The following is a 26,640-nucleotide window of genomic DNA, read 5'->3' as shown; positions in this document are numbered from 1 at the left end:
AGCCCCCCATTACTGGTAGTGGGAGGAATACTGATGGTCCCTGGCCTGCGATAGCAGTGATAGCTGAGATTTCTGCCTGCGGAGAGTGAGGATGGGATGCTGGTGGAAGGGGGTACATCAACGATGCAACATTTCTGGTATTTGAGAAGTTTGGAGGCTGTCGTAACTACAAGGGCTGTGGAGTCAAATGTGGGGTAGTGCCATGATGCACTGAAAAGGAAGAGTGATCCACTCAGCCTCTAACGATGCAAGGCAAAGTATGAGAGACGGAAGACCTCCTTGGCCCACAGCCAGAGGCAGCCAGAGCTGGAGACCAGGCATGGGTCTTAACTGCAAAAGCAGCAATGGCGCTTCCTCAGCCTGGGCTTGCCAGGGCCTCAGAAAGGAAGGTGTGTGTGCAGTGGTGTGCTGGTCAATGCTTGACAACTGGCTCTCTGAGATGGGGGTGGGGTACCCTGATTCGTAGCATTTTCTGATTTCTGTGGTTTAAACACTCCAATCGTGGCTGACCTCAAGCTACCAACATGATGTCACCAAACAAGGAGTTGGAAAGAGGTGTGCGTTATTGGCTTTTCTGGGTGAGTAGGTAGATGCCCTTGAGAATTTTGAATTCTCAGACTCGCCTAAACTCTCTGGGCCTATGGAAGGAGCCTTGTAAGAGGGAGGCCTTCTCTTGCTTGAAGACTATGTGGAAATCTCAAAGAGGCAAGTGGACTATGGGACCTCCCCTCCAAAAAGCTGCCCCCACCTCCCCTCCTGGACACAATAACTAGGGCCAAATCTCAGTATGGCCCAACTGTGGGAGTGTGGGACCTGCTAAGGAAGGACAGAAATTGGAAGCCAAAGGCACTGCAGGCCTTGCTCATGGACTGGCAGGAACTGGGAATGTGCATTTGAGGCTAGATCCAGGAGGTCCTACAGCAAGTGGGTAAAATATGAAGAGGAGAAGGGAGATTCTGCTGGTGCAGGGCCATTCTCCCAGATGCAGGCTTTGGCACCCTGGCAAGGGTCCTAAGAGATGGGTCTAATACGCTGCTGGGATGGCTTTTAAAAGCTTGGCAAAAGCAATGGCCCACCTTAAACAAAGTAGAGATGCCTGAATTTTATGGCAGATCATGGAAGAAGTGACCAAAAGGATAAGAGAAAAGGACGTAATATAAATTGACCTACTGTATAAGATTGGGAAACCCACAAGGTTACTGTGTTCCTTGGGAAGGCCTGGAGGACACTGTTTACCAAGACTCTAAGGAACATGCTGGAACAAGCAAGGGGGACATTAGCACGGCAGCGAGGCTCAGGATTGGCTGTCTTCTGCAGACCGGGCTGATGGGGGTAGAAGCTTTGTCAGAACTGCTCTTCCTGATAGCAGTGGGAATGACAGAGCCCTTAATAGCAAGGACAGAAGGTGGCACTTAGAAGGACATCAGAAGCAAAGTGTGAATGATGCCCATATGCTCAGGCATGTCATACTAACAGCCAGAGAGGGTTAGCCCACAGGGGCTGAGGAGAGGGCTAGCAGAGCATCGCATTCCTAGGGGCAAGAAAGGGTGATCGGAAGGAAAGTGATAACACATACAGGGTCCAAACCTGAGTCAATTCTCAGATCCAGATCCCACTGATTGCAAGAGGGTCTGGGTCCCCTTAGGGAAGGACCTTACAGCACTACGGCAAACCCATATAAGAGGGGCTTATGGCCATTTAGGTGAATAACCATATGCTGGGTAGAAGTTAACACTCAGACCCATTTGGTGGCTACTTCATGACCACTGACACTGCCGTCACGGCTCCCCTGCAAGATCAGGGGCACCCTGGGCTGAGGTGATAGAGCTCAGGTCTGCCGCACATGGGATCCACTAGTTCTATGGACCCAGATGGTAGTCTTTTCCCTGGTTCCCAAACGTATAATTGGAATGGGTAAACTTATCTATTGCAAGAACTTACATCATTTCCTTAACTGATGATGTTCTTGTGGAATAAGAACATTTGTAAGAAAGTCCAAGCAGAAGCCCCTAAAACTGCCACACAACCCCACCCCCACCCCCAAATCAAATCCTGAGGAGAATGGCAGACATTATTGCCAATCTTGAAGTCAGGGTGGTGTGTCTCGTACCACTGATGTTGTCGTTGAGAAGGGTGCATGATGCTCGGTAGGCCAATTAAGGTTGTGGAGACAGCATATTCCATGCTTGGGACACAGAGGCTGATAGTTTAAGTGGGGCTCAGAGCAAGAGAGGGCTCAGGAGCTGGTCCAGACTGTGCTGCGGTCAGCCCAGAGCCTCAGGCCAAGCCACCTGGCAATCCCATGACACTGTATCCCACGATCCTGGAGGTATCTGTTGGTGGGATAAGGCTCAATTGCTCAATGAGATGGCTAAAGAGATTAGGGATATTAAGAAGACATTAGAAAAGCACAAAGAAGAATTTGAAAGCATACATAGAAAAATAGCAGATCTTATGGGAATGAAAGGTGCAATAAATGAAATTTTGAACCACTAGAATCATATAATGGTGGATTTGAAGAAGCAGAAGAAAGGATTGGTGAGCTTGAAGAAGTGGCCTCTGAAAATGAACATATAAAAGAAGAGATGAAGAAAAGAATGGAAAAAATTGAACAAGTTTTCATGGAACTAAATGACAGCAAAAGACATGCAAACTTATGTGTCATGGGTGTCCCAGAAGGAGAAGAGAAGGGTAAAGGGGCAAAAGGAATATTTGAAGAAATAATGGTAGAAAATTTCCCAACCCTATTGAAGGACATAGATATCCATGTCCAAGAAGCACAACATACTCCATCTGAAAAAATCTGAATAGACCAACTCCAAGACACATACTCATCAGAACGTCAAATGCCAAAGACAAAGAGAATTCTGAGAACAGCACAAGAAAAGCAATGCAAAAAATACAAGGGATACCCAATAAGATTAAGTACTGATTTCTCACCAGAAACCATGAATGCAAGAAGACAGTGGTGTGCATATTTAAGATACTACAAGAGAAAAAGTTCTAGCCAAGAATCTTATATCCAGCAAGATTGCCTTTCAAAAATGAGGATGAGTTTACAATATTCACAGATAAACAGAAACTGAGAGAATTTCTAACCAAGAGACCAGACTTTCAGGAAATTCTAAAGGGTATGCTAGAGCCTGAAAAGAAAATACGGGAGAGAGAGGCCTGGAAGAGAGTCTAGAAATGAAGAATGTATCAATAGAAGTAACTAAAAGTGTCAAAAGAGTGATGAATAAAATATGACAGACAAAACTCAAATCGTCAGGAATAAACTTAACCAATGATGTAAAGCACTTGTATTCAGAAAACTGCAACTCAATGTTAAAAGGAAATTTGAAAGGCCTAAATAACTGGACGAACATTCCATGCTCACAGATTGGAGACTAAATATCATTAAGATGCCAAGTCTACTCAAATTGATATACAGATTCAAAGCAATCTCAATAAAAAGTCTACCAACATTTTTTAAAACTGAAAACACAATTATCAAATTTATTTGGTAAGTGGTCCTGAATAGCCAGAAACATCTTAAAAAGGAAAAGCAAACTCTCCTCTCTAGACTTTAAATTATATTACCTAGCTATAGTGGTAAAAACAGCATGGTACTAGCATAAAGACAGACATATAGACCAATGAAACCAAAATGATGGTTCAGAAACAGGTCCTAATGTATGGTCAAGTGATTTTTGACTAGCCTGTCAAACCCACACAGCTCAGGCAGAGCAGTCCATTCAACAAAATGATGCTAAAAGAACTGGATATCCATAGCCAAAAGAAGGAAAAGGGACTCCTGTCTCCCACTTTATTCAAAAATTAACTCAAAATGGATTAAAATACTAAAAATAAAAGCAATAACCATAAATAACCAAGATCTTGGCCAAGACACACAATAGAGCATTGAGGGCACAGGAGGAAAAGCTGTGGAGAATTTCTTTAGGAAATTAGAGCATGCAGGGGCACCCATATGTAGGGGTGTGTGTGGGGGGTGAATTTAGAAATCAATGTTGCAATCCCAGGGCAGGACACTGTGATCAGAAAAGCCCTGAGGACCTAAACTTTCACCTTGGGCTGACCTCTAGGCTCAGTGAAAGCCTGGCATTGTTCAAGGCATACAATAGCACAGAACCAAGCTGAAAACAGGAAGAGGTGGGGGGTTTTGTTGTGGTTGCTTGGTTTTTGCTTTCTTTTGTTTTTCTCTTTAGGTCTAGTATCCAAGGAAGTGTCTATCAAAGCACTAGCTGAATATAAGTTAAAGGAACAGAGACTCTGGTGACACACACAACAAGGACTAGAGTTTTGCAAAAAATTTGGAATGTCACTAGGGAACAGGCTAGTGTAGCCTTCTATGATAAAAAACAAAAACAAAACAGCAAACCCAGAAGAAGGGAGAGAATCTGATTTCTGGAGGTACCATGTTATTATAACCAAATATCCAGATTTCAGCAAAAGAATAATAAAACAAATGAAGTGATAAAAACCAGCCCTGAGGAATCCTAAACACTGCAAATATGAGTCAAAGATGTTAGCTCATTATGTTCAATGAAAAAAAGGAATACATGGATGAAAACTAATGGAAATCAGGAAAATAGTATGTAAACAAAGTAAGAATTTCAACAAAGAGATAGAAATTGTAAAAAGGAGACAAGCAAATTTTAGAGTTAGAAACCCAATAATTGATATGAAAATTCACTAGAGGGATTCAACAACAGATTTGAGCATGCAGAAGAAAGAACCAGCAAACTGGAAGATAGGATGATTGAATTATCCAGTCCAAGGAGGAGAAACTAAAAAAGAATGATGAAAAATGAACAGAGCTTAAGGGAACTGTGGGATACCATCAAGCATACCAATGTGTGCATTATAGAAGTCCCAAAATAAGAAGAGAGAGAAAAGCAGAAAGAATATTTCAAGAAATGGCCCCAACCTCCCCAAATGTCACAAGACATAAATGTACACATCCAAGAATTTAGGAAACTCCAAATAGTATGAACACAAAGAGATCCACACAGAGACACATTATAATACAACTGTGTGACGGTTAGGTTAAAGTGTCAACTTGGCCAGGTAATGGTGCCCAGTTGTTTGGTAAAGCAAGCACAGAACTAATTTTACTGCAAGGGCATTTCTTGAGTTTAAATCATCAGTGAATTGATTGCATCTATGGCTGATCACATCTACAATCGCCTAAGGAGACTGACTTCAGCAATGAGTGACCTCTCTTCCAAACAGTTGAAGCCCTCAAAAGAATTGATATCGGCACTCAGAGAGAATTCCCACCTCTACTTTAGACAGACAGCTTCTCCTGGGGAACTCATCGAGGACCTTCATCAGAGTTCCTGGCTTGCAGCCTGCCCTGTGGAATTTGGAATCATGTGCCCCATGGTCTGTGACCCCTGTTTTTCTTCCAGTTTCTCTCTTCTAGAATGAAAATGCTTATCTTATGCCTGTCCTAACATTAAATATTGGAATCAAATAATTTTTCTAAGTTTTACAGGTCAGAGAGGAATGTTACCCTAGAATAAACCATACCCATAACTGATTTTGATGAGACTTGTAATTAATATTGTTACTGCAGTGACTTAAGGCTTTGGGATGTTGTGATAGAGTGAATGTATTTTTGCATGTGGGAAGAACATGTCTTTTTGAGGTCAAGAGGGTAGAATGTGGTCAGTTGAGTTAGGTACCCCCTCAAAAAATGTTCTCAATCTTAATCCATCCCTGTGGGTGTGAACCTGTTGTAAGTAGGACATTTTGAAGATGTTATTTTTATTTAAGCTGTGGGCCAACTGAATTAGGTTGGGCCTTAATCCTACTACTGGAGAGTTTGAGAAGATAATGCCATGTAGAGGAGAAAGGGCTAGAAGTCAATAGAACCCAGCGAGGATGTTGCCATGTGCATTGCCATGTGATAGAGAAGCCAAGGACCCAAGGATCACTAGTAGCCAGTACCAGAACATCACAGTCTTCAGGAAGAAAGTATTGGCTTCCTGGCACCTTGATTTTGGACGTTTCCTAGTCTCAAAATCATAAGCCAACCCATTGCATGGTTTTTGTTTTAGCAGCCAGTGAAACTAAGACATAGGTATTTCTACTCTGATAGTTGCAGACTACAATATACCACTTCTGAAAATTGACAGAATACCCAGACATAATATCAATAAGGAAATAGAGGACTTGAACAAAAGAAAAACCAACTACGTAACAGATATATAGAACACTCCATCCAAAAACAGGAGAATGCACATTCTCCTCAAGTTCACATGGATCATTCTCCAGAGTAGATCAGAAAATATAAAAAAATAACATTCAAGAAATTTTAAATTTTGTTTAAAATTGAAATCATATGAAGTATTTTCTCCAACCACAATGAAATAAAGCTAGAAATCACTAACAGAAGGAAAAATGGAAAATTCATAAAAGTGTGGAAATTAAACATTACATGGATCAAAGAATCACAAGGGAAATTAGAAAATATTTTGACATAAATAAATGAAAGCAAAACACAACATAAGAAAACTTATGGGATACAGCAAAAGTAGTGTTTTGAGGGAAATTTATAGCTGTAAACACCTATATTAAAAAGAATATAGATATTTAATAACCTGACCTCATACCTGAAAGAACTAGAAAAAGAAAGCAAAGGCCAATGTGAACAGTAGGAAGGAAATAATAAAGATGAGAATGGAGAAATAGAGAATAGTAAAACAATCTGGAGAAGCAATGAAACCAAAAGTTGGTTCTTCAAAAGAGCAATAAAATTGTCAAACCTTTAGCTAGATTGACCAAAAAAAAAGAGAGAGAAGATGCAAATAACTAAAATCATAAATGAAAGAGGGGATATTACTACCAACCTTACAGAAATAAAAATGTTTGTAAAAGATGTGGCAGTTTGATATAGTTTATGAATTCCAAAAATAGATATTGGGTTATGTTTGTAAACTGCTCTGTACCTGGATGTGATTAAATTATGATTAGGGCTTTGATTGGGCCACATCAGTAGGTTGGTGGACAGGGACTCACAGATAAAACTATACAGCAAAGCAGAGGAGTTAGTTGGAGTTTTATGTTGGAGTTTTGAGCTAGAACCTGGGAAGTAAGCACACAGAGGAGCAAAGCAGCTGAACCCAGAGAGAAACAAGCCCTGGGAAGAGAGGAACCCAGGAAGCCTGAACCTTGGCAGATGTCAGCAGTCATCTTGCTCCAAAACATGGCAATAGACTTTGGTGAGGGAAGTAAATTACTCTTTATGGTCTGGTAACTGTAAGTTTCTACCCCAAATAAATACCCATTATAAAAACCAACCAATTTCTGGTATTTTGCATCAGCACCCCTTTGGCTGACTAATACAAGAGGATATATGAACAATGTTTGCCAGCAATTTAAATAATCTAGATGAAATGGACACACATTTCTAGAAACACAAATTACCTAACATGACTCAAGAAGAATAGAAAAGCTCAACAGAACTATAACAAGTAAAGAGATTGAATCAGTAACCAAAAACCTCCTAACTAGGAAAATCCTAGGACTAGATGACTTCCCTGCTGAATTCTACCAAACATTTAAAGAATTAACACTAATCTTTAATGACTTCCAAAGAATTAAAGAAGAGGAACATTACCTAACTCAGTCTGTGAAGGCAGATTACTCTAATAACAAAACCAGAGAAAATTACAGACCTATACCCTTTATGAATACAGATGCAAAAATCCTCAACAAAGTATTTGTGTTGAAAAATCTAGAAAACTGAATTCAACAGCATTTTAAAAATATTATACACCATGACCAGGTAAGACTTTTCCCACAAATGTGAGGTGGTTCAACATAAGAAAATCAATCAATGTAATGCACCATGTTAAAAGAATGAAAGAACATCCACATGATCATCTCAATAGACACAGAGAAGGCATTTGATAAAATCAAACCCCGTTTCCTGATATAAAAGCCAACATCTTTTTATAAGTACCCTCAGAAAATAGGAATAGAAAGGAACTTCCTCAACATGATAAGGGGCATTTATGAAAAACCCACAGTTAATGGCATACTCAGCACTGAAAGACTGAAAGATTTCCCCCTAAAATCCAGAAGAAGTTCCAAAGGTTGCCAATGCAAGATACCAGAAATGGGTTGGCTTTTGTAATGGGAAATTTATTAAGAGCATAAACTTACAGTTCCAAGTCTGCTAAAACATCCAAATCAAGACACCATGAAGGATGCTCTCTCCAAACTCAGCTACTGGTGATCCTGGTGTCCTGCCGTGTGGCAAGGTAAGATGGTAGGTTCTGCCAGTCTCTGCAAAGTCCCTGCCTTCCCCTCCAGGCTCACTGTCTCCCGGAGCCCAGCTGTGGGTGATCAGGTATATGGAAGGGCTCGTCTCCTCAGCCTTGAGCTGCTTTGTGGGCCCAGCCCCTCAGGGGCCTATTTCCCCACCTCTGTACTTTGCTGGTTCCAGACTCCAGGACCCTTCTCAGCCTCTGGGGGCTTCTCTGTCTTCCTGCAGTCCTCTCTCACACAAGATCAAAATGGCAGAGCTGTGGGTGTCTCTTCCTCTGTGTCTCCTTTTATACAAGGCCCAGCAGGAGGGTGGAGACCCAACTTAAGTCGTGCCTCACTGAGGTAGTCCAATCAAAATCAATCTAATCAAGCAATCTAATCCAAGTCCCTCAACAGAATTTAATGCAATCAAAGAGTCTCACACCCACAGGAATGGATTAGCTCAAAAAATATAATCTCTTTTTGGGATTCACCAATTCAAATTGTCATAGCTGGCAAACAAATTTGGCAAATTTGTGGGTACAAGATCAACACACAGAAATAAATTATGTTTTAATACATCAGCAAAGAACAATCCAAAAAGGAAATTAAGGAAACAATTGCACATACAATATTATCTAGATGGATAAAATATCTAGGAATAAATTTAACCAAGGAGGTGAAACACTTGTAAACTGAAAACTACAAAACATTATTCAAAGAAATTAAGGAAGACCTAAATAAATGGAAAGACATCCCATGTTCATGAATTGGATGACATAATATTGTTAAGATGTCAGTACTACCCAAAGTGATCTATAGATTCAACATAATCCCTATCAAATTTCCAGTATCCTTTATATATATATATATATATATGGCAATGGAAAAGCCAATCCTCAAATTCATATAGAATTTCAAGGGGCCTCAAACCAGCAAAACCATCTTGAAAAAGAACAAATCTTGAGGACTTGTACTTCCTGATTATAAAACTTTTTACAAAGCTAACTGCTATAAAAACACTGTAGGATGGGAATAAAGATAGATATATAGATTAATGGAATAGATTTGAATGTCTAGTAATAAACCCACACATTTGTTGCCAAATGAGTTTTTTAAAAGATTTATTTATTTATTTATTTTATTCCTCTTTCCCCTCCCCCCTCCCTGCCCTGCTGTTTTTGCTGTCTGTATCCATTTACCATGTGATCTTCTGTATTTATTTCTATTTTTGGTCTTCTCTTCTCATTTTTCTCCTCTAGGATTCACGGGATTTGATCCTGGGGACCTCTGATGTGGAGAGAGTTTCCCTGTTAGCTGTGCCACCTCAGTTCCTGGTTTCTGCTATGCTTCACCTTGACTCTCCGCTTTGTCTCTCTTTTGTTGCATCATCATCTTGCTGCCTGATTCACTTGCACAGGCACTGGCTCACCACACGGACACTCTCACCATGTGGGCACTCAGCTTGCCATGTGGGCACTGGCTCGCCATTCGGGAACACTTTCTCTTATTTTTCACCAGGAGGTCACAGGGATCTAACCCTGGTCCTCCCATATGGTACGTAGCCCTATCCCTTGAGCCACATCTGCTTCCCTCAATTGATTTTTGACAAGGCTGCCAAGTTCATTCAATGGGGAAAATAATTGTCTCTCCAACAAATGGTGCTGGGTAAACTGGAATTCCTCATGCAAAAATGATGAAGTTGGGCCCTTACCTCATATAATATACAAAAATTAACTCAAAATGCATCTATAACCTAAATACAAGAGCTAAAACTATAAAATCATTAGAGGAAAACATGGAGGAAAACTTCATGACCATGTATGTAATGAATTCTTAAATATGATACCAAATGCACAAGCATCAAAAGAAAAAAAATAAATAAATTGGACCATATCAATTAAAAACTTTTGTGTATCAAAGGACATTATCAAGACTGTGAAAAGATAACAACAGAATGGGAGAAAATATTTGGAAATCATATATCTGAGGAGGATTTAATACCCAGAATATATAAAGAAATCTTATAATTCAACAATAAAATGACAACCCAATTTAAAAATGGGCAAAGGGCTCAAACACACATTTCTCCAAAGAAGATATACAAAGGGCCAAAAAGTACAAGAAAATATATTCAACATCATTAGCTATTAGGAAAGTGCAAATCAAAACCATAATGAGACACCATTTCACGCCCAGTAGAATGGTTACTAACTAAAAAATAAATGGAAAGAAGTGTTGGAAAGGATGTGGAGAAATAGGAACACTCACTCATTATTGGTGGGAATGTAAATTGGTACAGCCACTGTGAGAGACAGTTTGGTGGTTCCTCAGAAAGTTAAGTATTGAATTACCATATAACCCGGCAGTTCTACTTTTAGATACATACCCAAGAGAAAATAGCCGGGACTTGAACAGATACATGCACACCAAAGTTCATGGCATCATTATTCACAATTTCCAAAAGATGAAAGCAACCCAAGTGCCCATAAATCGATGAATGTATAAATCAAATGTGGTATATACATACAATGGAATATTATGCAACCATAAAAAGGAGTGAAGTTCTGATATGTGCCTTGAGTGAATAAGCCAGACACAAAAGGAAAAATACTGTGTGATCTGAACTGATATGGAAAAATAAGAATAAGCAAATTCCTAGAATCAGAAACTAGAATACAGTTTATCAGGGCCTGGGGCAGGAGTAAGGAATGGGGAGTTAATGCTTAAATTTTACAAAGTTTCTCTACTTGATTTGATGGAAAAGTTTCAGTAATGGATGATGGTGATGGTAGCACAACATTGTGAACATAATTAATAGCTCTGCATTATATATTTGAATGTGGTTAAAGGGGGAAATTTTAAATTGTACATATATTACTAGAATAATTTTTTTAAAACAATCCATAGGATTGTACAACCCAGTGACCCTAATGTAAACCATGGGCTATAGTTAATAGTACAACTATAAAAATGTTCTTTTATCAATTGCAACAAATGTGCCACATTAATGCAAGGTTTTAATAATAGTGTGGTATATGGGAAATCTATTTTCTGCATGATTTTTTTTTGTCAACCTACAACTTCTTTAAAAATAATAAAAAAGAAATAACAAGCCTTGATGAGGATGTAGAGGAACTGGGACATTCATACATTGCTGTTGGAAGAGTAAAATGGTATAGTTGCTGTGGAAAACAGTTTGGCAGTTCCTCAAAAAGTGAAACGGTGGGTTCCCATATGACCCAGCAATTGTACTCGAGGTTTAGAATTGAAAACAGGAACTCAGACAGATACTTGCATGCCAACGTATGGCAGCATTATCCACAATAGTGCGGTGGCCACAGTAGCTGACAAGCTAGCTCTGAGTGATACAAGTGTTTGCAGTACTGGACCATATTCTAGGTTCCAGGTGAGCCAGTTGAGGCAGTGCAGTGCTGCTGGGATTGCACTGCAGTATGTGGCAATGGCACAAGTCCAGGGGAGCTCCCTGGCTCTGTTTCTTCAGCCCTTTCAACGGTTTTCCTTAACTCCCCATTGCTCATCTCTTTATGATTGGAATTCCTGGAGTGGTCTCTGTTCTTGCATCGATCCCTGACTGATAGAGTCCCCTCAATCCTCCATCTCAATAACTGGTTTCACCATGTGCTCCATTGGTCAAGTGAGACAGGAATTGTCCACAATTCCCTTCCTAGCCCTCTTCAAAAAGTCCTACTGGCTCTATTTCCCAAATGTAGTCTGCATTCTTCTACTTCTTTCCTAGCACCCTGACCTGTCTTCTCACAATTGTATCATGGCGCTCGCCCCCCAGGTGGTCTTTCTGCTCCCACCGTAGCTCTTCCCCAGTCTGGTCTCCACTTAGCACTACAATCATGTTTGAGATGCATGAGTTGAGTAAATCCACCTTCCCACAGTGTCCTACACCGCCCTGTGTGATCTGGCCCTTGTAATCTTCTAATGGCCTGGCTCGCTCTCCAGTCTTCCCCATGTTCGGCCTCAGAGACTTTCTTACTGTGCCTCAAACAAGGCATGCTTGTTGTAGACTAATGTTCTTTGCAGTGTGCCTTCAGATATTTACACAGTTGACAACTCTTCATCACTAGGGTCAAGCTCAAATGTTGCCCCTCACTGAGACCTTCTCCAACTGGCTTACAATTAACCTCTTGCCTTCTTCAGTGGTTTTCTTTATTGCACCTCCCTGATTCATTCTCTCTGAGACAATAACTGCCATCTGAAGTTGCACAGTATTTTATTCACCTGTGTATTGTGTGACAGCCCAGGTAGAGTGATGACAACAGAATAATGGATACATGAGTCGAGAGAAGGCTTCACCAAGGAGGCAGTATTTGAGTAGTGGAGCCCTGCCCAGGTCTCCTAGTTTTGTTTTTCTCAACCCCATTCCTAAGGCTGGACCCCTGACTGGCTCCTGCAGCTGAGCCCATCCTGACAAAGGAAGGAAGTTGGCTGGGTGGGGGCAGGACGTAGGAACCTTCTAGCCCAGGAGGCTCAAGAGGCATGCCAGTCTCAGCCCCAACTTCTCTCCCCTGGCCCATCCCAAGCCTGCCCCCACTGCCACAGAGGTATGTCATCAAGCTCAAGGAAGAGTCAACCAGGTGACAGAGACGTGGATGGAATGCCAGGCAGGGGGCCAGCAAGAGTCAAGTCCACCGAGCTAGAAAGAGGAGGCCATACTGGGGGAGGGACACCGTTTGGGAGGGGCTGGGGCATGCTGGGGGAGGGGACATCACCTGGGTGGCTGGAGCACAGCAGTGGACCTCAGGCCAATGAGGCTAGAATGTTGGCAGGTGTGTCCCCTGCTGCCATCCTGAGAGTTCGTGTGTGCTCTGCACTGCAGCAGCGGGAGCCCTGGAGGGTCTCTACAGAGAGGAGGTATGGTAGGACTTGCACTTAGCTCTCTCTGGAAGCAGGGCGAGGCTGGCAAAGGGAAAATTCCAGAATGCTAGATGGGTGGGTCTTTTACTGCTTGGTTGTCCAGCAGGGAGCAGACCCTGTGATGGGGAGTTGACTCTGCACAGGGAGGACAGAGCTGCCAGAAGGCTCAGCGGGATAGCAGGAAGAGCTGTCAGGGCGGCCTGGCCCAGCTCAACACCTAAAGCCAGGTGGTTCTGGTGTTAAAGCCCAACCCTGTGCCTTAAGGCCAGGTGGTTCTGGTGGACAGCCCAACCTGTGCCCTAAGACCGGGTGGTTCTGTTGGACAGCCCAACCTGTGCCCTAAGGCCAGGTGGTTCTGGTGGACAGCCCAACCTGTGCCCTAAGGCCGGGTGGTTCTGGTGGACAGCCCAACCTGTGCCCTAAGGCTGGGTGGTTCTGGTGGAGCAGCCCAACCTGTGCCCTAAGGCCGGGTGGTTCTGGTGGAGCAGCCCAACCTGTGCCCTAAGGCCGGGTGGTTCTGGTGGACAGCCCAACCTGTGCCCTAAGGCTGGGTGGTTCTGGTGGAGCAGCCCAACCTGTGCCCTAAGGCCGGGTGGTTCTGGTGGAGCAGCCCAACCTGTGCCCTAAGGCCGGGTGGTTCTGGTGGAGCAGCCCAACCTGTGCCCTAAGGCCAGGTGGTTCTGGTGGAGCAGCCCAACCTGTGACCCAGAGCCAGGTGGCCCTCAATGAACTGCCCAGCCCTGTGCCCTGAAGTCAAGTGGTTCTCTGGAGCAGCCTGACCTCTCTTCCACCAGGACCACTGGTGCCTATGTGCTCGCTCCTGAGTCCTCTTCCCATCCTCACAGTCCTCAAGCAGGCACAGACTGTCTCTGCCAGCCGCTCCACAGTGTTGCTGCTCATACCCCTTCCTTCCCAGTCTCATCTGGCCAACCCTCTTGGAAAGCCCCAAACCTTCTCAATACGCTCATGCCTGGAAGCACAGTCTAATCTGGTTCCCTCTGCTCCTTTCCTGCCATTATGTGCTGGCCCTGTAAGCCCATGCCCTTTCCAGGTCCTTGCTGCACACTGCATCTGCCCCTCCACTTGACCATTCAGGGGCTCTTGGCTGTGAAAAGGCTCAGTCTGTGACCCGGGCAGACCTGGGCTCCATCCTGCCTCTTTACAGTCTCAGTGCTGCCAAATCAGAGAGGGGAATAGTTTTGTGAGATTTGCTTTCTAAGACTTTAGTGCAAGAAGAATCTGATTAAAAATCAGGACAGGGGGATCTATCGCAAAACAAGGAAAAGTTCTCAAACCAAGTGAGCCGAAGTGTGGAGCAGGATTATGGTGCGAGAGTCAGCAAAGGCTTCATAGCCGAGATGGGCGCAAGGTGGATGGGTGGGCTAATGCAACAGGCAGAGTCATGGTCCCCAAAGAGGCCTGAATCCCCACAACCTGTCAATGTTTGCTAATGTGGTAAAAGGAATTTTGTAGATGGGATTAAGTTAAAGACTTCATGGTAGAGAGGTTATTCCAGGAATTATCTGGGGTGGATGTGATATTATTACATGGGTCCTTAGAGGGTGAAAGAGGGAGATGGAGGAGTCAGAGGAGATGATGTGATGAGCAGAGGTCAGGGGATGCAACTGCTGCTTTTGAGTATGGAAGAAGGAGCCACTGACCAAGGAATGAAGGTGGCCTCTAGAAGCTGGAAAAAGAGAGAAACGGATTCTTCTTCGCCCAGAACATCCAGAAGGAGTGCAGCTATAGCGTGTCATGATCTTAGTCCAGCGAGACCCAGGCTGACCTCAGACCACCAGAATTTATAGATGAAAAACACGTGTCGTTTTAAGCCACTAAGTCTGCAGTAATTTGTTACAGCAGCAAGAAGCAGCTCATACATTCCCATCACTACCATATGCAGGAAACCGTGCAGATCAATGTGGATCTAGGTAACTGTGCCTCGCAGACATTCTTAGGTTACTTAATGGTGTCATTGGGCAGGGCAGGGACCAGCCTACCAGTAAGGCCCCTGAGCATTCAGACTGGGTGGCGGTCTCGGGCAGCCGCCCCTGGCCCCCACACCCAGGTGGAGACGGGGTTCCCCAGACACTCCAGTTGTGGTGGGTGTGTGGGCCTTGCAGGCTCTGGCCTGCATGCCCATGGGCACAGCTTTCTCAGCTCCCATTTCATAATAAAACAGAGAGGAAGCTACCACCTACCTCAGAGAGCAGGTGTGAGAACAAACCAGAAGAATGGCGTGGAAGGGCTTTGCAAGCAGGGATGCAGCCCCTGGCCGCTGTGGGATAGCTCCAGGGACCCAACTTAGCCCCCACCACTGTGTCCACGAGCCCCTCTGGACTAAGCCACCCTTACCCCTAACCAAGCCACAAGCCACACCATCTTCCACCCCCCCACCCCCCGTCCCCTCTCACCACCACCCCCGAGCTGAGCCCTGCCCTCTCACTTGGTCCACCACGCCCCAAGCCCCCTCTATCCACGTGCACTCCCTGTCTAAGCCACCTCTTCACGGGGCCCACCCCCATTTTCACTGCCCTCCCCCCTTACTTTGCCTGCCACAATGCGCAGAGTCTAAGCGACCCCCAGCTCTCCCTCAGAAATCATCCCACCACTGACGCTCTGCTCTGCCAGGTCTCCCCCTTAACTCTCACAGCAGGTGTCATCATCACCCCCATTTTGCTAATGGCACACAGGCCCAAAGGGGATAGTGGACGAAGCAGGACCCCAACCCGGGCTTGTCCGGGCACTCAGGCCCGGCTCTCACCGCCAAGGGGGAGCCTGGTGTGGGGACCTCGGAGTGTTGGGGGGCCTGCAATGACCAGGAGGCTGCAGACCCGGCCGGGGTGGGGTGGGACAGGGAGGTGACGGTCCATTTGGGAAGGAGCAACTTTGGAGAAAGAAACAGGAATAGGGACGTCAAGACTGAGGAGGTAAAACCACGCCTGGGAAAGATCTAGAAAGCTTATGACAGGATGTCCAGCTCTGGCCCTGCCAGTGCCTTTTCTGCCATGCTGGACTCTGGCAAGGTCAGGAGTCACAGATGATCCACGCAGACGTGCGCAGGCCGCACGTGACACTCCACTCGGAGGGCCCCAGGCACCCCCAGGGAGACACCCCGTCGAGGCGTAGGGAGTGCTGGCCCTGGGCCCACTGGCGATAGGCGAGCGGGCACCACAGGTTTTTAATCAGTTCACGGTGTTTGCCTAGGAATTGTTTTCCCTTGGGGAGTAGGGGTAAGAATGAAAAATACACAGGAACATCTGAAGAAGCACATGAGAAAAGCCCATATTCCTTCCAGAAGGCAAGGGCCATGGGAGCCAAGGCCCACCTCCAGGTGTCGGGAGAAGAGCAGGTACCCCACGGGCAGCTGGCAAAAGACAACAACGCTCAGCCGCCTCCTCGGCCCCAACCACTTCGTCATTTATCAGAATCAGTTCCCAAAAAATCGGTCTGCTCGTCCCATTCAGCAGAAATGTCAGCTTCCCCGCAAGGCAGAGGCGAGTGGAGACGGGCAGGTTTCACCCTCCACAGCTCAGCCAGTGGGTCGCTCCCGCCAAGGGCCAGGGGTTTTGAGAGAGGCCCTGAGCTCAGAGCTCAGGGCTCAGGATTCAGGCTCAGAGCTCAGGGCTCAGGATTCAGGCTCTGAGCTCAGAGCTCAGGATTCAGGCTCAGAGCTCAGGACTCAGGATCAGGTTCTGGCCTTGGGGTTCAGGACTCAGGGTTCAGGCTCAGCCCTTTGCCTAGACTGTGAGGGGCTGGGGCCGTTGCTCCAGCAGCTGATCTACAGCACAAGGAGAGGCACGAGCAAAAGGAGGCGGATAATGATAATGATAATGAGACTGATAATGAGCCAGCAAGCACAGCTCTTGGCCCACAGTGGGCTGCTCAGGGGACAGCTCCTTCCTCTGCTCAAACCGAGCAGGGGCTGGAGAGCTGTGGCCCGTTATGGCTATATTGCACGTCAAAACACCTCCTCCTGTCCCTTGTATTTCCTCGTCCTGATTCTCCCTGTCCTTTTTTTTTTTTTTTTTAAAGATTTATTTATTTATTTAATTTCCCCCCCTCCCCTGGTTGTCTGTTCTTGGTGTCTATTTGCTGCGTCTTGTTTCTTTGTCCGCTTCTGTTGTCGTCAGCGGCACGGGCATGGGAAGTGTGGGCGGCGCCATTCCTGGGCAGGCTGCTCTTTCTTTTCACGCTGGGCGGCTTTCCTCACGGGCGCACTCCTTGTGCGTGGGGCTCCCGCATGCGGGGGACACCCTTGCGTGGCACGGCACTCCTTGCGCGCATCAGCACTGCGCATGGCCAGCTCCACACGGGTCAAGGAGGCCCGGGGTTTGAACCGCGGACCTCCCATATGGTAGACGGACGCCCTAACCACTGGGCCAAAGTCCGTTTCCCTCTCCCTGTCCTTGCCTGCAAAGACGTCTTCGTGCCCATCCTGTGCCACAGTTGCCTGTCTTACACCCATTCCACAGTCAAGCCGATCAGGTGACCTCTGGCACTCGCCCTCCCCAGATGCTGGTTCTGCACCTGCGAGGTCCAGCGCTCGGCTCTCTGGGCTTCCGAGCCCTTGTCTGTAAAGCCGAGCCCCGGGCTCCCAGGCCCCCAGGGAGCAACCCAGTGCCCTGTTGTGGGGCACTCTGGCTGGAGCCCGCCCGTCCCCTCTGCCAGATGATCTCCTCCTCGGAGCCAGGAGCACTGGCAAGGAGGCTGCGAGAGCTGGGGCCAGCTGCGGCCTGGTTTTGGGGCAGCCCTGGGACCAGAGCTGGGCCGAGCGGAGCTGAGCAGGACTCAAGAGGATGGGCGAGGAGGGGGCAGTGTTCAAGAGGAGGTCCCATCTCTGAGCTGGGGACCTGCGGGAGCTGGGTGTGGGTGGCCCCAGGGGGAGGTGACCATCCGGGCGAGGCCCTCATCTGCTCCCCCTGCTGTCTGCGTCCTGCTCCTCACTTCCCGGGGCCCTCACGCCTCAGGCTGATCTGGCTGCCCAGGGCCGCGCTGCTCCCCTGTTCCCTGCCTGCCTGATCTGGCTGCCCAGGGCCGCGCTGCTCCCCTGTTCCCTGCCTGCCGCTGCCCGGGGGCCCTTCTTCCAGCTCCCTCCCCTGGAGCCTTCCCTGAGCCCCTGTGCCAAGTCCCAGGCTCTGCAGCTCTGCTTCCTGTGCTCCTGCCTCCCCTGGACAATCCCTGCTGGCCCTGAGGACCTGGGCCCAGAGCTGGCTCTGAGCCCGTGCCTGGGAGGCGGCCCGCGGTCATTGGCTGAGTTCCCGTGGGAGGCTGGGAGCTGGAGGCGAGCCTCCTCAAGCCAGACAAGCCCTGCTCTCAGTGGTGATGACGCAGGGGATAGCCGAGGAGCTTTCCCACCCGATTAAAGGGAAATACCAGCTTATGACCTCCACTCCCTCGGAAAAGAGCCCAAGACCTAAAGAGATACAATTTTAACACCTCTTCTTTTTTTCCTTGTGTGTGTGTGTGCTTTTCTTTTTCTTTTTTCCTTTTCTTTTCATTTTAACACTTTATTGGAAGACAAAAAGGAATATCTGAATAAATGGGGAGTTGTTTCTAACCTGGGTGAGAAGGCTCATTCTCCCAAGTCAAAACTGCAACAGGACTTCTCGTAGGACTTGACAGTGATTCTAAGCATCCTCTGAAAGAGTCAATGTGCAAGAAAAGCTGAGGGTGTTTTAAAAACACTGAAAAGCAATGCTTGGGAGAGTTTATGTTGTACGTATGCTTCCACAGTGTGAGAAAAAAGAGTACCTAAAGAGACAATGACAATTAATAGAATATGGATCGTGGACAGGGTCTAACAAGGAGGAGACAATGCTCTAAAGGATGTTACTGGGACATACAGAAAAATTAGACTATAGACCAAAAGCTTTATATCAATGATCAACCCATCAGTAGTAGTAACAATACAAACTATCATCATCATCATTTTGCTCCTTAAATGTCGACTATGACAAAAGCGTGATACGTATCTTTGTTCTTAGAAAATATACACAGAACACCTAAGTGCTCAAGGAGCGTGGTGTCTACAACCTACTCTCAAATGTTTAGGAAAGATTGGTAGGTACATAGATAATATATATATGTGTATATATATAAAGAGAGAGAGAGAAGGGGATGGATGGATGGACAGATGGACTGGTTGATAGATGGGTAAATAGCATGATAAGGTAAAAGTGGCAAATTGTAAAAATTAGTGGCTCTGAGGAGGTATGTTGGAGTTATCTGTACGGGTTTTGTATTATTTTTTGCAACTGTCCTATAAGCTTGGAATTGCTTCAAAATAAAAAGCTTAAGGAAAAAAGTTTAAGAGAGAAAACTCACTGAAAAATGCGAGGCAGGACAGCAGTACAGCTTGTCCTCAATACAAGACAAGTAACAAAACCAGAGTGACTAAGCAGCTTTATGTTTTTGGAACAGAAATAAGCAAATAGAAAAGTGGAGCAGACAGAGCACAGCACCTAATACTTACCGGAATTTACTCCATAATAGAGGTGGCTTTTCTAAATAGCTGGGAAAAGATGGCCTATACGGGAGCTGGTGATGGGAACACTGGCTATCTTTAGGGGAAAAATGAAAAAAATAAAAAATAAAAGCTGAGGGGAGGTGACCAGAGGCCAGATATCCAGGGGCCCAGTGACATCAAGAACGACCACATGACCTGGCAATCCCGCTTCTAGGCATATATACCTGGGGTGGCTTGGACCTGTGGCCCCAGAAATACACATCCCTAAACTTAACCCTTCCCGGTGGGTGTGAGCCCACCGTAAGCTGAAGCTTCGGATGAGGCCGCTTCAGCTAAACTGTGGCTCAGCTCAATCAGGAGGGGTCTTAATCCTCTTGCTGGAGTCCTTTATAAGAGAATGAAATTCAAACACATAAAGTCACACAGGAAATATTAAACACAAACGAGTGTTTATGGCTCAGAGATTTCAAAGTGAGTCAGGAGGGCATGCCATAGGTTATGCTGATGCAGGTCTCAGCAGGAGCTCGTTGACTGCCACAGCGAACAATGCCCCAAACAGTGGGGCTCCTGAGGGCTCTAGAGACATCCAGACACTATGGCCAGGGCAGACGGCTCAGGAAACAGGCACCCTGTCGGCGGGCCTTACTTTGGAATGTAAGTGTAACAGACTCAGACTGATTAATAATTTCCCTACTCAAGGCTCTTCTGCCTCTTTTATTTGAGCCTATAATTAGAAGTATACTTGTTAAAATATGTCCCAGAGACTTAAATCTTTCATCTGTTCATGTGCCAGTTGAGCCCTGAGTCTCAGCAGAGTTGCAGCCAACACCTACTCTCCAGTTCATGGGGCTCACCCAGGACAACCAACACGATGTTGATGCACAACGCCCATGCCGAAAAAGCAGACTACCTGCAATGGCAAGTGTAGCAGTTTGATATAGTTATGAATTCCAAAAATAGATATTGGATTATGTTTGTAATCTGGTCTGTACCTGGGCGTGATTAAGTTATGACTAAGGCTCTGATCGGGCCACGTCACTGGGCCACCTTGGTGGGTGGGGACTCACAGAGAAAAGGCACGGCGAGGTTCAGAGCTGGAGCTTTTGATGTGGGGGTTTTGATGTTGGAGTTTGATGCTTAAGCTGGAACCCTGGGAATTAGCTCACAGAGGAAAGAGAAACCAGTCCCAGGAAGAGAGGAACCCTGAACCCAGGAAGAAGCAAGCCCTGGGAAAGAAGCCTGAACCCTCACAGACATCAGCAGCTATTTTGCTCCAATATGTGAAAATAGACTTTGGCGAGGGAAGTAACTTATGCTTTATGGCCTGGTAACTGTAAGCTCCTACCCCGAATAAATACTCTTTATAAAAACCAACCAATTTCTGGTATTTTTTATCAGCACCCCTTTAAATGACTAATACAGCAAGCAAGTCAGTTCCATCCATATGCCCCAAGGGATCTAAGCCCTCTCTTAATCAGAAGCAGAGTGGGCATCACCGTCCCCACATCCCGAGATTGATGAACGAACAAACATAAGGGGAGAAAGCAACTATGGACTAAAGTAGACTTATTATTATTCTAGCAATAGAAGAACTTGTAATACTGACATAAAGACAGTGACCACCAGAGCTTCTGAGGGGAGGGAGAGGGAAGAAGAGGTGTAACATGGGGTATTATGGGGACATTGGAATTGCCCTGCATCACATTGCAATGATGGATACAGGCCATTATACATTTTGTCAAAACCTATAAAATTGTGTGGGGCAAAATGTAAACTATAATGTAAACTACAGACCATGGTTAGAAACAATGCTTCAATAAATGTCCGTCAATTGTAACAAATATACCATGCTAATGAGGGATGTGGTTATTGGGGGAAAGTGTGGGAGGGGGAGGGGGTGGAGGATATGGGAATCTCCCTATATTTTCAGCATGTCATTTATGGAATCTAAATCTTCTTTAAAAATAAATAAATAAAATTAAATAAAAAGAAAATTAAATCCACAGAGGGAGCGGCCAGAAGCTGAACATCAACAGAATCAGGAGGCCACCATGTGCATTGCTGTGTGACAGAGGAGCCCAGGACTAAGTATTGCCAGCAGCCAACTTCCCCCTACCCCCTGCCCAAACCACACAGTTTTCAAAGAGCAAGCATCGCCTTGATGATGCCTTGATTTGGACCTTTTTCCTAATCTCAAAACCACGCGCCATTAAATTCCCACTGGTTAAGCCAGCCCGTTGCATGCCATTTGTTTGAGCAGCCTAGGAACTAAAACAACGCCCCAAAGAATTGAAAGCAGGGGCTCATACAGATACTTGCACACCAACGTTCACAGCAGCATTATCCACAAGAGCCGAAAAGTAGAAGCAACCCACGTGTCCACCAACAGAGGAATGGATGGACAAAAGCTGGTCTAGCCATGTAATGGAGTATTACTCAACCAGAAAAAGGAATGAAGTCCTGCTATACTCGACAACGTGGATGAACCTGGAGGATATCGTGCTATGTGAAACAAGCCAGACACAATAAGATAGCGTATGATTCCACTCACGTGAAACATCTAGACTAAGCAAACTCATTGAGCCGAGAGTAGATTAGAGGTCACCAGGGGCTCTAGGGGGCGGGGCAGAGGGCGTTATTGCTTAACAGGTGCAGAGTTTCTGTTTGGGTGAGGACAAAGTTTTGGTAATGGTTGATGGTGACAAATAGGACAACATTGTAAAAGCAATGAATGCCAGTGAGTTGTTCATTTACTTAAAAATGGGCAAAAATGTGGAGCAGATGTAGCTTAGTGGTTGAGTGTGCGTTTCACATGTATGAGGTCCCAGGTTCAATTCCTGGTACCTCCTTTTAAAAAATGGTTAAAATGGCAAGTTTTGGGGGAGCGGATGTGGCTCAAGCAGCTGAGTGCCCACCTCCCACACAGGAGGTCCTGGGTTCAGTACCTGGTGCCTCCTGAAAAAAGGAAAGCCAACTAAAAAGCCAACTCAGAGCAGCCGATGTGGCTCAGTGGTTGAGCGCCGGCTTCCCACAGATGAGGTCCCAGGTTCAATGCCCAGTCCCTGGTACCTCTGAAAACAAAAAGGCAAGTTTTATGTTATATGTATATTTATATTTTATATGTCATCATAATTTTCAAAAAGAAGGAAAGCATAGTGTACGCTGCAGCTTTGTGGGGAAGCTTCTCGGTGGGGGACTGACATGCCCCGGCGCAGGCCTGGGGGGCTCTGGCTGCCCGTGGGGTGGGAGAGGACTGAGGGGACCTAGGGCTTGAGGGGGCAGGGGGGTGGAGGGAAGGGGCGGCCAAGGGAAGGTGCGAGTGAGGGCTGAGAAGAAAGGGGGGAGGCGGAGCCCGCTGCCCCTCAGGATGCCCCAGCCCTGACTGTCGCCTCGTCTTTGGAAGGGGGGGGGGGGTGAGCCAGGCGGAGGAAAGGCCCGGGGAGGAGGGGCCTCCCTGCACGGAAGGGACCCCCTAGGGCTTCACAAACCAGGCTTCCCGTCCTGCCTCGGGGGGTCTCAGGGCAGCCCTGCCCACGCCCCAGGTGCACTTGGCGCCCCACTCCCGCCATGCAGACTCCGTGTGGCCTGCTCCCCCCACCCCCAGGGCCTTGGGCCGGGGCCGTGCGTGGGCAGGGACCTGGCGGCGGGGAGCACAGCCGGTCCCGCTCCCAGGCAGCTGCTCTGGGACGCCGAGATTCCCCGACCCCAGAGATCAGGGCGGGCGTGGCCCCCCGGGCAGCACCCCCTGCTGTCCCAGCACCCCAATATCCTGCTGCCCCCACACACACACACACACTCACAGGGACCCACGCACACTCAATGCACACTGAGCCGCCCTGCTCGTGCCAACAGAAGACACAGCTTTCCATCTCCCTTGCAGGCCCGTGCCGCCCCTTTGGGCAGAATTTCCCACCCAAATTCCCGCCCCGTGCCCCAGAGCTGACCGCCACGTCCTCAGCTCTGCCGGAGGGAGCAGCCCCTGACCTCGACCTTCTCCTGCTGATCAGAGGCAAGAGGCTTCCATACAGGGGGAGAAGGAAAGCACAGCCCCACGACCTGGCCCAGCTTGGGGTCGGGGGGGAGTCTGCCCTGCCATTTTACAGCTAGGCAGCCTGTCTGCAGGTCTGCCCCCTTGCCCTCGGGCTGGCTCAGAGAAAGCCAAGATTCCTCTGTTTTGGAAAAAGTAACCACCCTCTGCCCCTCTCCAGAGAGCAGCGACCCCCGGGCTCCTTTGGAAGCCGCTCCTGCAGGGAAAGGCAGGCAGATGGGCCTGTCAGGAAGGCTGCCGAGTGTCGGTGACTCGCAGGCCGGGCAGTGGGCTCTGCCCCCGAAGGCCCTCGGCCCCACGTGCCAGCCTCAGTGCACGGAGGCCCAGTCCAGGACAACCTGCCGCCCACCTTCCAGGGGACACGGGCCAGAGAGGAGACCCCGCCACCCGGAAGCACTGTCCCTGCTCCCGAGCCCCATGCACAGCTGCTCCCAGCTAGTGCCACCTTTAAGAGCCCCAAACCAGATCCTGCGGCACCTTTCGTGGGTGCACCAGGGACCACGGAACGACAGGGAGACACACACGCTTCTAGCGTCCTAGTGTGCGGCGAGCTACCTTCTCCTTCTTGGCGCTCTCCATCCTGGCTCTGGGATCCAGCATTTGGGCAGCAGCCAGCCCGGGTGAGCTGGGAGGGAGCCCCTCGCACTCTCCCACGGGCCGCGCGGGCAGAACCAGCCCAGAGCTTCTTCCCGTGGTCCCCTTGCGGGCGGTGGTCGAGGTTCAGCCGCAGCCTGTTCCCCGTCACCGAGCTGTCTGACCTTCTCACCCTGGCCTTTGTCAGGCAGGGCTGGCTTCCGGCAGGGCCATTTGTCAGCTCCAGGGGAGCAGTGCTGTCCGCACGAGTGGGCTTTTCGCCCTCCGGAAGTATTAAGCTGCGCGCTCGGTGTTCCCTGGTGTTGCTTAGAGGGAATCAGCAAAAAGACCCTCTCCCCTCCTGTGCGCGGGGACAGTGTCTGCCTAATGAGGCTGCAGGTGACCGTGTTTCTCTCACGCACCGAGCTGACTCCCCCCGAATCAATCACCGCCCAGCACTGCCTGCTTCCACCGGGGGTGGAATTCTGCGGCCTTCTGGAGAAGGCCCTGCAGTTGCCACAGCGACTGGGGGGCCTCCGAGCTCACGCCCCTCCGGCCTGCGCAGGGCTGACCTTCCTGTCATTAGACCTCCCATGCAGAAAACAGGACCGACGGCAACAGGCCTGTTCTGTCGCCATGACGACCACTGGCACCTGGCCGGCCTGTGAAGACCTTGCCACCTGCTCGGTTCCAGGACAGGGTGGCGGGGTCTGGCCAGCCCGTGTCCCGGGAGCAAAGGCCCACAGCGGCTTGGGGGCTTGGCCAAGTGGACAGTTCTGCAGGGCCGCGGAGACCTTCACCACCGCCTCCCCGTCCGCTGCCTTGAAAGCCAGGGAGATACTGGCCCTGGTCAGTGTGGAGCCAGCCGAGAGCCCACAGAGAGTCGGGCGACTGCCGTGGCCCCGAGAAGGGCGGCGGCACCAGCCGTCAGCGCAGGGGCGCAGGGGGCGGCCTGTGGAACGCACGCTCGCTCACACCAACGCTGCAGGTTCGGGAAGGAGTGGGCCGGCGGGCGTGGATGGGGCAGCAGGCCGCGGCTCTAGGGCTGCCGCTGCCACTGCTTTATGAACTCTGAAGCCAAACGCCCCAAGGTGGTCTTCAAAGGTGTTTCTGGCCTAAAACCCTCTAAAATCTGGTGTGCATTTCACGCCGAGCACTTCTCCTTCCACTGCCCGCACTCCAAGCGCTCCATGTGGTTCCTGCATGGGAAGGTGGAGGTAGGGAGGAGTCAGCGGTGTTTGGGGCCGTATGGGCTCTCCAGAAGCGTGTTCTCTCCTCTGGGTGTGAGCCCGTGGTAAGCAGGACCTTCTGAGGAGGTCACTGCAGTTAAGTGTGGCCCCCCTCAACACGGATGGTCTATTTCTGGAATCCTTTATAAGAAAATGAAATGTGGACAAATGGAGTGAAAGCCACAGAGAGACCGCCCAGAAGCTGAGCATCAGTGGAAACCGGAAGAGAAGAGAGAGAGCTGGAGAGGCTGCCACGTCCTTGCCACGTGGCAAGCTAAGGACCAGGGATCGCCGGCAGCCTGCCCCAGAGCACCACTGTCTTCAGGGAGAAACCATCGCCCTGATAATGCCTTGATTTGGACTTCCTCTTAGCCTCAAAACCAAGAGCTAACAAATGCCCATTGTTTAACTTGACCCATTTTGTGGTATTTGCTTGAGCCACCAAGGAAACTAAAACAGAGTCTAAAAAAGCTATTTAAGGGAAGTGGACTTGGCCCAGTGGTTAGGGCATCCACCTACCACATGGGAGGTCCGCGGTTCAAACCCCGGGCCTCCTTGACCCGTGTGGAGCTGGCCATGTGCAGTGCTGATGCGCGCAAGGAGTGCCCTGCCATGCAGGGGTGTCCCCATGTAGAGGAGCCCCACACGTAAGGAGTGCACCCTGTAAGGAGAGCCGCCCAGTGTGAAAGAAAGTGCAGCCTGCCCAGGAATGGCGCCACACACACAGAGACCTGACACAACAAGATGACACAACAAAAAGAGACACAGATTCCCAGTGCCTCTGATAAGGATAGAAACGGTCACAGAAGAACACACAGCAAATGGTCACAGAGAGCAGACAACTGGGGTACGGGTGGATGGGAAGGGGAGAAGAATAAATAAAAAATAAATCTTAAAAAAAAAAAGCTATTCATGAGACAGTTTCTGTTTTTCACTATTACTAACAAGGTGTCCATACAAATATTGGTATTTGGTATGTGCAAATATTTCTCCTGGATGGTTCCTAGTGATTTGTAACGTTAACCGCCCCCACTGCCCTATTTCTCTACTGCTGGGGAGCAGCTCTGCTCTGGTTAACTTGCAAGTTGACCAGACAGGCCAAGACTGGCATCACAGGCTGGTCTGAGCCTTGGCAGAACACTTTGTGATCCCTGACTGCCAGGTGATGGCAG

At 47.9% G+C, this 26,640-nt stretch overlaps 1 protein-coding gene across 1 annotated transcript in view; it reads right to left on the bottom strand.

Annotated features, from left to right (window-relative positions):
• GCK (glucokinase) overlaps positions 1 to 24,843 on the bottom strand; it is a 56,091-nt gene extending 31,248 nt beyond the window's left edge. Inside the window, exon 1 of the mRNA XM_058296699.2 lies at positions 24,222 to 24,843. Within this exon, the coding sequence (XP_058152682.1) occupies positions 24,222 to 24,266 (45 nt within the window). The 5' untranslated portion in view covers positions 24,267 to 24,843. The remainder of the gene's footprint in view (positions 1 to 24,221) is intronic.
• Positions 24,844 to 26,640: the final 1,797 nt, after the last annotated feature.

Source organism: Dasypus novemcinctus, chromosome 5, assembly GCF_030445035.2.
Source record: "Dasypus novemcinctus isolate mDasNov1 chromosome 5, mDasNov1.1.hap2, whole genome shotgun sequence".
Lineage (NCBI taxonomy): Eukaryota > Metazoa > Chordata > Mammalia > Cingulata > Dasypodidae > Dasypus > Dasypus novemcinctus.
This window is presented reverse-complemented; position numbering and strand designations above follow the sequence as displayed.